At 44.4% G+C, this 11,562-nt stretch overlaps 2 protein-coding genes and 1 pseudogene across 2 annotated transcripts in view; 2 read left to right on the top strand and 1 right to left on the bottom strand.

The window, feature by feature from the left end:
* Positions 1–902: 902 nt before the first annotated feature.
* Positions 903–7,581, bottom strand: LOC125341334 (annotated as a pseudogene).
* LOC125341302 (calmodulin-alpha-like) lies at positions 1,381–1,976 on the top strand. Its single transcript, XM_048333333.1, has one exon. The coding sequence runs from the start codon at positions 1,463–1,465 to the stop codon at positions 1,910–1,912; it is 450 nt and encodes a 149-aa protein (XP_048189290.1). The 5' UTR covers positions 1,381–1,462; the 3' UTR covers positions 1,913–1,976.
* Positions 7,582–9,502: 1,921 nt separating the features above from the next.
* LOC125341333 (rho-related GTP-binding protein RhoB-like) overlaps positions 9,503–11,562 on the top strand; it is a 42,435-nt gene continuing 40,375 nt past the window's right edge. The window contains 2 exon segments of the mRNA XM_048333359.1: positions 9,503–9,548; positions 11,184–11,359. Of these exon segments, the coding sequence (XP_048189316.1) occupies positions 9,503–9,548; positions 11,184–11,359 (222 nt within the window).

Raw genomic sequence — 11,562 nt, 5'->3', positions numbered from 1 at the left:
AGAAAAAAAGCCAGTAACAGGGGTGTAACTCAAATGATAGAGTGCAACCTTTGAGGGGGGGAAACTAAGCAGGAGTGTGAGATCAAGCCCCAGTACTGGCACCATAGGAAGGGCAGAAAGGAGAGGGGAGAGGAGTGGAGGGAAGGGAAGGGATAAGAGAGGAGGGAAGGAAGAAGAGAAGGGAGGGAAGAGGAAGGGAGGGAGGAAGGGAAAGCAAGATATCTACATAAATTAATGGGTAGAAATGAATATTAAAATGAGCATTAGACCCCCCAGACTATAAAGATCTATCTATGGCATTGGCATATATATATCTGCCTCTGTTCAAGTGTTCTTTTCAACTTTTAATATTCTCCTAAATCAATTTGGATCTTCTTTCCTCCCCACATATTAGACACATACAAACAATTTAAATACAATAGAAATCTGAAGCAATGCTCTTTTTGTAGACTGAAAAAATATTTTAAAAACTATATTCCTTTAGCGCTATGAATCATTCTCTATTGTCCAAGCGGTGGAGTTGCTTGGGGGATTGTTCATTTTATTTCTAAAAAAAAAAAAAAAAAATTGTTTCTTGGCTGGGAATATGGCCTATTGGCAAGAGTGCTTGCTTCACATACATGAAGCCCTGAGTTCGATTCCCCAGCACCACATATATAGAAAACAGCCAGAAGTGGCACTGTAGCTCAAGTGGCAGAGTGCTAGCCTTGAGCAAAAAGAAGCCAGGACAGTGCTCAGGCCCTGAGTCCAAGCCCAGGACAGGCAAAAAAAAAAAAAATGTTCCTTTAACTTCAGCTGGTCAGTAGTGTATTTGGGTTTTTTTTTGTTTTGTTTTTTTTTTGGAGGGGTTAGAGTTTGGGATTTTGAATTTTGATGTTGTTTAGCAAGATTGTTTAGATATTTCACTGCTGGTGTTGGGGCCTTGTCAAGGAACACATCCAGACACCCCAATAAAAGACCTGGTACCTGTGCTTCCACATCACAAAGCAGGCTACTAGGCATGTGAGGCCACACACAAGGTTCAGAACTATCTCATAATCAGGAAGAATTTGAGTATGCTGGTGATGCTGGCGCAGCCGGCATGCCCCTGTACACCCAAGTCCTGCTGAGAGGCTCCAGTGAGGGCAGTTTGCACTGGCAGGCATCCGGCGTGCTCTCCCAGGTAAACCGGGAAAGCTGGGGATAAACACAAGCCTGGAAAGCCAGGGACAGCAAACACACACCATCAGGCTCAGGGCACTCAACAAGAAGTACAGAAACTGGAATTAATCAGAAGACAATGGGGGCAGGGGGCTCTGGAAGTCTTGCGGATGCATTGCCATTACTCGCAGTTGGGCGGGGGCGCAGGCAGTGGCGGCGGTAACTGCACACAGCGCAGCCACAGAGGCACCCCCGCCGTCACAAGCCCTGCGCTGGTGCAGCCTCCCGCGCTCCCTCGGCTCTTCCTACCTTCGCTCGCACCATGGCTGATCAGCTCACTGAGGAACAGATTGCTGAATTCAAGGAAGCTTTCTCCCTGTTCGATAAAGATGGTGATGGCACCATCACAACAAAGGAGCTTGGAATTGTCATGAGGTCACTGGGTCAAAACCCAACAGAAGCTGAATTGCAGGATATGATCAACGAAGTGGATGCTGATGGTAATGGCACCATTGACTTCCCAGAGTTTTTGACTATGATGGCTAGAAAAATGAAAGACACAGATAGCGAAGAAGAGATCCGTGAGGCATTTGGAGTCTTTGACAAGGATGGGAATGGTTATATCAGCGCAACAGAACTATGCCATGTCATGACAAACTTGGGAGAAAAACTAACAGATGAAGAAGTAGATGAGATGATCAGAGAAGCAGATATCGATGGAGACAAACAAGTCAACTATGAAGAATTCATACAGATGATTACTGCAAAATGAAGACCTTCTTTCAACAATTTCCCCCCTAGAAGAATCAAATTGAATCTTTTACTCACCTCTTGCAGAAAAAAAGAAAGAAAGAAAGAAAAAGAGAAAGTTCATTTATTCAAAAGTCACTTCTGCCCCCCCCCCAAAAAAAATCTGCATGTATTGGTTGGTGGTCCTGTCCCCTAAAGATGAAGCTACACATGAGTTTTACAATATAATACTTGTTCTACCTTAATGATAAGGAAGCACTTAGTGGATTCCTTCCAGTTTCATTTGCTTATACACTGTTTGGGCTGGCCAGTTTTTCATGCATGCAGCTTGACGATTGAGCACAGTCAGGCATTTGTATTAAAGTCAAAAGATGAAAATAATTTGAAACTTACTCCAATAGGTTCTAGTTCAATTTGTGAGTATCAATTGTCCTAGCTGGTTTACTGAAAACAAGACACATTTAAAATTGCTTTACCTCAGGATGATGTGCAGAAAATGGGTGAAGGGTGAGCCTGAGACAGAGCCCCGGTGGCAGGAAGGTCCTCTGCCCTCCACATGCTCCAGTCCACGGTGATGGTGACACCCTAGTGACGTGCCTGGTCCGTTGGTTTTAGCGTTGTCTCCATTTTTAAATAAGGCCTCTCTCCTGGGTGCATCCTTGGATTCCTGTTTCTTAAGCTTTCAGAAGTGTGGCTTGGAGCCAGCAGAGCAGGCCGTGGCTCTCGCCTTGAGCACAAGCATCAAGGTTGCTGTTCAAGAAATTGACAATTTATGTCCATTCCAAGTTGTAAATGCTAGTCTTTTTTTTTTTTCCAATCAAAAGACCATTAACTTAAAAAAAAAAGACAATGGGGCTGGAAATGTGGCTTAGTGGTAGAGTGCTTGCCTAGCATACATGTAAGCCTTCGGTTCCATTCCTCAGTACCACATAAACAGAAAAAGCCAAAGTGGCACTTGGATTCATGTTGTAGAACTCAAGAAGCTAAGAAGCTCAGGGAGAGTGCCTAGGCATTGAGTTCAAATCACAGGATTGGCAAAAAAAAAAAGAAGTCAGAAGACAAGAAGGTGGGATGCTCATTATGAAAGCTCATTAGTAAACTCTGCTCATTTTTCTGTCTCAGGAATTTTTTTTAAAATTTTTGTTGTTGTTGGTCACAGGGCATGAACTCAGGGCCTGAGCACTGTCCTTGGGCTTTTCTGCTTAAGGCTAATGCTGTGCCACATTGAGCCACAGATCCACTTCTGGTTTTCAGGTGGTTCATTGGAGATAAGAATCTCATGGGATTTCCTGCCTGGGCTGGCTTCAAGCCACGATCCTCATATCTCAACCTCCTGAGTAGCTAGGATTACAGGCATGAGCCACCAGCACCTGCCAAGTATTTTTGTTGTTTGTTGTTGTTGTTTTAATGAAAGGACAGTATCCCTTAAGAACATATAGCTATCTAAAACATAGATATAGTCTTATGTGTTTTATTTTATTTTATGTATGCGTAGAAGTATGTGTGAATATGTCAGTGTTAGTATTGAGACTTGAACTTAGAGGTTGAGTGTTGTCTCTGAGCATTTTTGCTCAAGGCTTGTGCTCTACTACTTGAGCCACAGCAGAACTTCTGTTTTTCTGGTGGTTTATTGGAGGTAAAGATTCTCATGAACTTTCCTGTCCAGGCTGGCTTCAAACTGGAGTCCTCAGATCTCAGCTATCTGAGTAACTTGGATTACAGGCCTGAGCCACTGGTATTGTCCGTGGCTGCTCACTTTAAATGGTGCTTCTTAACTATGCAGGAAGGCCCTCTAAGCACAGAGCCAAGCCAGGCCCTGCTGAGCAGTGGATGTGAGCACGTGGCATGGGTGGGTCTCCCACGAGGTGACTCAGCTTCCTGGACAAGCACCAGATCAATGAAAGGAAGGGGCAGAATCAAGTTGCTTATCTAGTTCAGGTTATAAGTAGATTCTTGATCCACTCATGGCATGTGGATTCCCTTTCCTAGAGAGTATTTTTTTTTTTCTTTCATCATTTCTAAGTCTTCTGACAACCACATGCTTGCTGGTTTTGAATTCCTGATTTAAAAAATCAACTTAATGATCTGAGTAAATATGTCTTGCTGGAGCAGAGGCACAGGAATGGTGGCCCTGAGCTTATGCAACCTGAGTGGCTCTAATTGGTGCCTGCCTGCCTCTGGCTCCCATGGTCCTGGCTTGAGGGAAGGGGAGAGGTCTGCTTCAATTTCTTTACTCCAAAGAATGTGCCTGGGAAGGGAAGAGGGAGGGAGGAAGGAGAGCTATCTGCACATGAAGCCACATTTTTGAAGACCCAGGAAGGCAGGGCCACAGGGACAGGCAAAAGCCACAGCCAAATTGGCCTGCCAAGCCTGGTGGTGAGGCCAAGTGGAAAGCAAGGAAGTGTTGGTGACATCTAGGAACCAGCCTAAGAGACTGTGTGTGTGTGTGTGTGTGTGTGTGTGTGTGTGTGTGTCTGCAAGGAGAATATCTTGATTGCGTGTCCCAGTCATCTGAGCTCACACCTGTAATCCTAGCTCTCTGTGTAAGACACTGAGCTCTGAGGATCCTGGTTCAGTGCTAGTGGGAAGAAAAGGTCCTGCAAAATTTTGAATTAACCAGCAAAATGGAAGGGGTATGGCTCAAGTTGTGGAGCACCCACTGTAAGTGAAAAAACTGAGTAAGAGTGTAAGGCCCTGAGTTCAAGCCCTTGCAATGGCACAAAATGAAAATACAAGAGAAGAGAAGGGAGGGGAGGGGAAAAGAGAGGAAAGGAAGAGGCAAGGGAGGGGAGAGGAGAGGAAACAAAGAAGGAATGCCATTTGGGCTTAAGGTGTAGCTCAGGTGGTAGAACTTGGCCTACTGAGCCTGAGATCCCAAGTTCAAGCCCCAGTACTTTCAGTAAATAAACAGGCATAGAAATACCTGCTATTAAGAAATGCTGAATTTGAATCTTGTTGCATATATCTACATTTTTGAAACCTTACTCTTCTTATCTGAGGATTTCCATTCAAAGAAAATTGCAGACGAGAGCAGCCATCCATTCATAATTCTGATATTTGTTGAGTTTTGATTAAACAAAAAAGTGTGATGATAGAAGGGTGTGAGGGGAGCTAGAAAACCTAGGGAAATAGGTTTCTAAGTTTCAGAAATATTAAATAGGTAGAAAACACCCCAAAAGAATTTTGATCAGATTAGATGACTGTCCACATTTTTTCCTCTATCACCCCAGAAAACACTGTAGGCAAAACTTCCACATTCATAGCCATCCCAAGGCTTCTCAACATGTGTGCTATCATTCAAATAAGAAAGGACTGGAGCTGAGACCCAGACATGACTCAGTTAAAAGTGCCTGCCTAGCAAGTGTGAGGCCCCGAGTTAAAATCCCAGCACTACCAGAAAAGAACAAAACAGGAAGGAAAACAGGAAGGGGAGGCCATATTTTCCAAGTGCTAGTGGCTCAGGGATGTCATACTTGCTATTCTAAGGAACCTCCAAACTATTGGTATTGCACACCAACAGAGATGGATAGCTTTCCAAAATGCAACCGGCCAAGTGTTTAGCTAAATGCATGAACATTTGATATTCCTTTCAAGGGCACACAAGAAAGCATGCTGCAGATGCCAGGCCAAACCAGTTCATGGAAATTAAGATTTAAGGAAGACTAGCACTGACCTTGAGTCTGGACCAGTACTCTCCTAAAACACTTTTTTGGGCCTGTGTGAAAATGTAATTTCTAGCATGATAGATACAAAACCCTTTCAACAAAACCCTTTAAATAAAAAAAGAAAAAAGAAAAATACAACTTGCTTTCATAGAAAACTGAATACAAGTCCTTTTGTCCACTTGGTAAGAGACACAGAGCTTGAACAAGCAAACCTGCTGCACAAAATTAAAAAGAAAACAAAAAAGGAAGAATTATAGTGAGGAGGGGTTTTATTTTGGTACCAGCAGTGAGACTCAAACCCAAGGCCTCATACTCTTATTTGGCTTTCTTGCTCAAGGCTGGTGCTCTACCACATGAATCACAACTCCACTTTAGGCTTATTTCTGGTTAATTGGAGGATAAGAGTCTCATGAATCTTTCTGCTTGGGCTGGCCTCAAATTGCAATCCTCAGATCTCAACCTCACAAGTAGCTGGGATTACAAGTGTGAGATACCAAAGCCTGGCATGACCAGTGAATTTCATGACATCCATTAGTGTCATTCACTGATATCAATCTCTGTCATTAAGATATTAATTCTGTTTTATGTATCTTTATGTGCTAGTTTTTTCCCTCTCTTTCTAGAACAATAAATTCAGTTAATTTCAATGTTCCCAGAATTTGTCAAATTTGCCTGCGTCCCCGGTGTTAGGCAAGGTTTGGACTATGATGAATAGAATAATCCATTACACTGGCATAGGGTGAGGCCACACAGGAACTAAAGCAGGCCTGGGGAAAGCAAGGACAAAGCGACCGTCTTTGAGAAGGGCAAAAGGGACCTACCAGTGACAGCCAGCTCCACCCAGGAGAACGACCCCTGCCCAGGCAGGGGGCTCATCCTGGGCCACAGCTCAGCTAGAGGTGCCCTGCCTTGCCCGCTAGAATTCCTACATTAAAAGCGAAAGCGGCCAGCAGCTACCGTACCGGTGGCACGGAACAGCCAGACAGGAGAACAAACAGTTCCCGAGACAGATAAACAGTTTCATCACAGAGGAAGCCCAAGTCCCACCCTGAAACGGAGCTGAATTCCATACCCAGCTCTACCCAGGAGGCCTCCCTGCCCAGGAGGGAGGAACCTCTTCCAGGCAAGCAACTCTCAGCCGGGTAAACCAGGCCAGAGGCGCCCTGCCCTGCTGAGTCCACAGCCTATCCAAAGCCAGGTGTCAAAGGCAGCCGCCCCAGAGCAGACCAGAGGAGCCACAGTTCCCGAGACTGTTCACGTCCCCCATCACAGAGGACTCGCAAGTCTTACCTGCAAGTTGTGGGAACCACAGATACCCAGGATTTCACTAACAGGGGAAGAGGGTCAGAGCAGATCCACCCCCTGCAAACTAAAAGATGTTATTCATAGGAATGTAATTTTAAAGAAAGAGAATATGAAGAGAGTAACAAAGAGAAAATACTAGAAGAGAAATGCACAAAACAGAGAAAAATAATTTTTTTAGAAAAACAAACAGCCCCCCAAAAACCTGATAAAACAAATAAAAATGGAAAAGAAGAAACCAACGATGTCTCAGAAATAAAAAAAAAAAAAAAAGAAGTTTAAAAAATGGAGTCTTCCTTGTTTGGGTTGGCTTTCTACAGTCTCTGGTTTCCTTACAATGTTCTGCAGTCTATTTTGCTGCTTTGCTGGTTTGACTTGCTTTCAGTTTGCAGTGGGTGGATCTGCTTTGACCCTCCTCCTCTGTTAGTGAAATCCTGGGGTTCTGTGGTTCAGACAGCTTGCAGGTAGGGCTAGGGAGTCCTCTGTAGATGGGGCACGTGAACCATCATTGGAACCTTGTCTCCTCCCATCTGCTTTGGGGCGGCTGCCTTTAATGCCTGGCTTTGAATAGGCTGTGGACTCAGCAGGGCGGGGCACCTCTGGCCTGGTTTACCTGGCTGAGAGATGCTTGCCTGGGAGAGTTTCCACCCTCCTGGTCGGAGCTGGTTATGGAATTCAGCTCAATTTCGGGCTGGGAACTGAGCTTCCTCTGTGATGGGAACATTTATCTGTCTCGAGAACTTTTTATTCTCCCGTCTGGTTGTTCTGTGCCACTGGTAGTTGCTCACTGCTTTCAGTTTTAAATTAGAAATTCCGGTGGCAGGGGGGGCACCTCTGGCTGAGTTCATCTGAGTGCGTGAGCCACGGCCCGAGTCGAGCCTCCAGCCTGCGCAGGGGTCATTCTCCTGTGCGGAGCTGGCTCTCACTGGTCGGTCCCTCTTGCCCTTTTCTTTTTCTTTTTCTTTTTTTTTGGCCAATCCTGGGCCTTGGACTCAGGGCCTGAGCACTGTCCCTGGCTTCTTCCCGCTCAAGGCTAGCACTCTGCCACTTGAGCCACAGCGCCGCTTCTGGCCGTTTTCTGTATATGTGGTGCTGGGGAATCGAACCTAGGGCCTCGTGTAACCGAGGCAGGCACTCTTGCCACTAGGCTATATCCCCAGCCCCCTCTTGCCCTTTTCAATGATGGCCCCTTTGTCCTCGCTCTCACCAGGCCTGCTTTAGTTCCAGTGTGGTCTGACTCTATGCCAGTGTCAAAGACAGCACTTTGCTCTGGTGGTGGGGGAAGGGCTACCTCCCAGAAGCTGCTATGTGGGTGCTAGTGAGAATGTCTTTTGTGGGATACTCTGGCTTCTCTGTAATTTCAGCCTGTCTGTGCTCAGCCTGCCATCCATGTCTGTCTGCCGTTGTCTGGAGGATTTCTTCCTGGTCGCAGTTGTATGCTTTAGGTGTGCGGAGTGAGGGGCGCTGTGCCAGCGCTGGCACTGGCGTGGCATCCGGGTGCTTCCCGGAGCTCAAATCTGTGTTTTCAGGCCAGCAAAGTTGATTTTTCCTTCCTGGCCAGAATCCCTGTACTGTTATAACTGACTTGGGCTGTCTTTCTAGGAGGAAAATTTTCTCTGTAGTGGTAAAACTGCGATGTTGGAGGGAGCTCAGCTGGGGTTCTCCTACTCCTCTACCATGTTCCCGGAAGTCCAAGTCTGGATTCTTGTGTTTTTAATTATGGTACTTATAATTCTTACATTAAGGGAAAACTGTCATTTGAGTTCAGAGGTGTTCTAGGCAGTAAGTCAGACTGAAGGGGAAAAAAAGGCCCTTTTTAAACAAGCCACCTTGAGGCAATGGACTGTGACCAGTACCTCTAGATTTCAGAGTTCTTCAAATACATTTGAAAGCTAAAGTTTAATTGTAAAAACAGTGGTTCGTGTTAGACTTTAAAAAAAAACAAAACAGGGAGGGAGGGGGGCATGAGGGACAAGGCAACAAACAGTACAAGAAATGTATCCAATGCCCAACGTATGATACTGTAACCTCTCTGTACGTCAGTTTGATAATAAAAATTTGAGGAAAAAAAAAAATCAAAAAAAAAAAAAAAAAAACAGGAATGAATTTCTAGATATGAGATTTAAAAATAAAGTTGCCCTAAATGTTTGTTTTAAATTGGACAAAAATAATTAAGGCTTCCAAAATGATTTTTCAAATTGCTATTCCAGTTTGCCTTGCAGGTTTTATAACAGTTTCCAGGTAGGACTACAGTAAAGGACAGATGATTCTTACAAGTTTATCAAATGTAACTTTGGCCTTTAATAAGTTCCAGGTAAGATCATGCTTAAAAACTACTTCTGTGTGGACCATCTTGTTGCTTTAATTGGAGTAAAGTGGCCTTTTGTACAACTCATTGATCTGAAAACTGCGGTTTGAAGCCAGCCTGGGCAGAGAAAGGTCCCTGTGAGACTCTCCATCTCTAATCAGCATGCATAGTGCTGGGAGCAGAGTTGTGTGGAGCTCAAAGTGGCAGAGTGCTAGCCTTGAACTGGAGAGCTGAGGGACAGCACTCAGGCCCTGAGTCCAAGTCCAGCGACAGATCAAGAGAAATGCCAAAGGTGCATTTACCTCAGAATGGAAAAGTCACTCCTGGGACAAAAGTGATGGAGCATACAGAGGCAGTACGCCACTCCTTGGATAACAGAGATGGTATCAGATCCTAGAGTCATGTGTGCTTGGCCCTGGAAATGTTAATCAGAGCCGGAAGGTCCTAGAAGAGTACTTTGTAAGCATGCCTTTCTAATACCTATGTCTGTCTAGTGGGCAGGAACTTGCCAGTCATCTCTGATAGTGGGTAGTAAAGCTAAGATTGTCAAAATCCCAACCCCTTGCATCTTCCCAAAGCCCTAACTGGCAGCAAAAATTCTGAATTGTCATATCTGTTCAGGAAAGGAAACTTGTGGACCTGAGATTGTGTACTTATCAAGACCTATCTGAGTCCTACAAAGGTAATTTACACATTGTTAGGTTATCAGAGATCCATTTCCCCAGCCAGTCAGGAAAATGCTTTTGCAAACTAAAATGTTAAAAGGTTACACTGATGTAGCCCCAAAAAGTCTGCATAGTGGTTAAATGTTAAATGTTGAATGTCATTTCCAGTTTGGAGTAAAGCTCCTAATATACATCTAATCCTGCCACCTCTCAGTAAAGTAGACTAAGGTTATAGGTTCCTGGCTCCATAAGGTCAATGCCCCTCAGCCAGCCTGAAGAATTACAGAAGATGAATAATCTTCACCCATCAGCTCACTTTAAAAGATGAGGCAGAATAAAGTAGGGAGCTCCCTTCTCCTCCTGCTTTACTCCCACTTTGACCCTCCCTTCTCAAAGAAGCCTCAGGCCCTAGAAATCCTCTTCCCAACTGAATTCGTTGGAAGGTAGGGAGTGGCTAAAGGTTTATGACCAGGCTCTTTTGGTGGGTCTCCGGGCTACCAGAAAGTGCCCAACCAATTTTTCTAAGGTGCTAGCTTTTGTAGACACTTTTTCAGGATGGATGGAAGCTTTCCCAACCAAGTGGGAAACAGCACAGACAGTAGTGAAGAAGCTGCTAGAGGAAATAATTCCCAGGTTTGGACTCCCGGTATCCATAGTCTCAGATAATAGCCCCTCTTTTCATCACTTAGGTAATGCAGCTAATAGGTAAATCATTGGCGATTAATTAAAAATTATATTGTGCCTATCAACCCCAAAGTTCAGGTCAGGTAGAGAGGAAAAGAGACCTTAACCAAATTATCCGTTGAGACTGGTGAAAACTGGACGGCCCTCCTACACCATACTTTAAGGGTATCACACCTTATGAAATAATGTTTGGGAGGCCTCATCCCTTATGCCCTAACCTTGGTTCTGAAGCAATAGCTAAATTGTCTAACCAACATTTGCTAAAATGTAACCAAGAAAATATTAGAGGATTTCACTAGCCAGGCCTTAGGATAAACTTCTTTAACCAGTCTATGCAGAAAGTTGCAGGCAACCCAGCAGAAGGTGTGACATTCTATTGGAGCCACTGGGAGAATCTTCTGCCTGCTGCTGCCACATCCCCTCCCATCCCATTTGGGTTAAGATCAAGTATGGCCTGACACTCATCTGGAGCCATCTATAAACTTCTCATCACTCAGGTAGATTTGGACATCCAAGGAATGCATGCATCCATTGATAAACTGAAAGTATGGGATGATATGAGTCTTTGTTTAACTGGTCCCCTTGGCTGACATTGTTAATAACCTCAGTAGCAGGACCTTTGATGTTGGTAATATTTATTTTAATGGTTGGTCCTTGTATTCTTAACAGGCTCACTACATTTGAAACAGATTGTGTCAGTAATTATGGTACAGCTAATGATGCTCAGGTCTCAGTATCAGCCCCTGGACATGGAAGACATTGAGATGTATGATAATGAGGCCATGATTGCCCCCTCAGTAACCAGTAGAAGAGGAGGGAATGTTAAGGCTGACATGAAAACTGGAGTAACTAAATATAAGTTTTAGTGTTAAAATTATAACAGCTTCTAAACCTTGGTGATGACTCCATGATAGAGGGCTGCACCCCCACCCGTGAGACTAGTTTCTTATAGTTTGACATTTACAAATGTAGGGAGCACTTGTTCACCTCTATACCTGGGTAGCAACCATGGTAACAGAGAGTAAAAATGATCATAGGCATAGATTAT

The sequence above is a fragment of the Perognathus longimembris genome, chromosome 24 (genome assembly GCF_023159225.1).
Source record: "Perognathus longimembris pacificus isolate PPM17 chromosome 24, ASM2315922v1, whole genome shotgun sequence".
Lineage (NCBI taxonomy): Eukaryota > Metazoa > Chordata > Mammalia > Rodentia > Heteromyidae > Perognathus > Perognathus longimembris.
This window is presented reverse-complemented; position numbering and strand designations above follow the sequence as displayed.

Excerpts from the sequence above, each read along its gene's own strand:
- LOC125341302 (XM_048333333.1), top strand. The coding sequence starts at position 1,463 with ATGGCTGATCAGCTCACTGAGGAACAGATTGCTGAATTCAAGGAAGCT.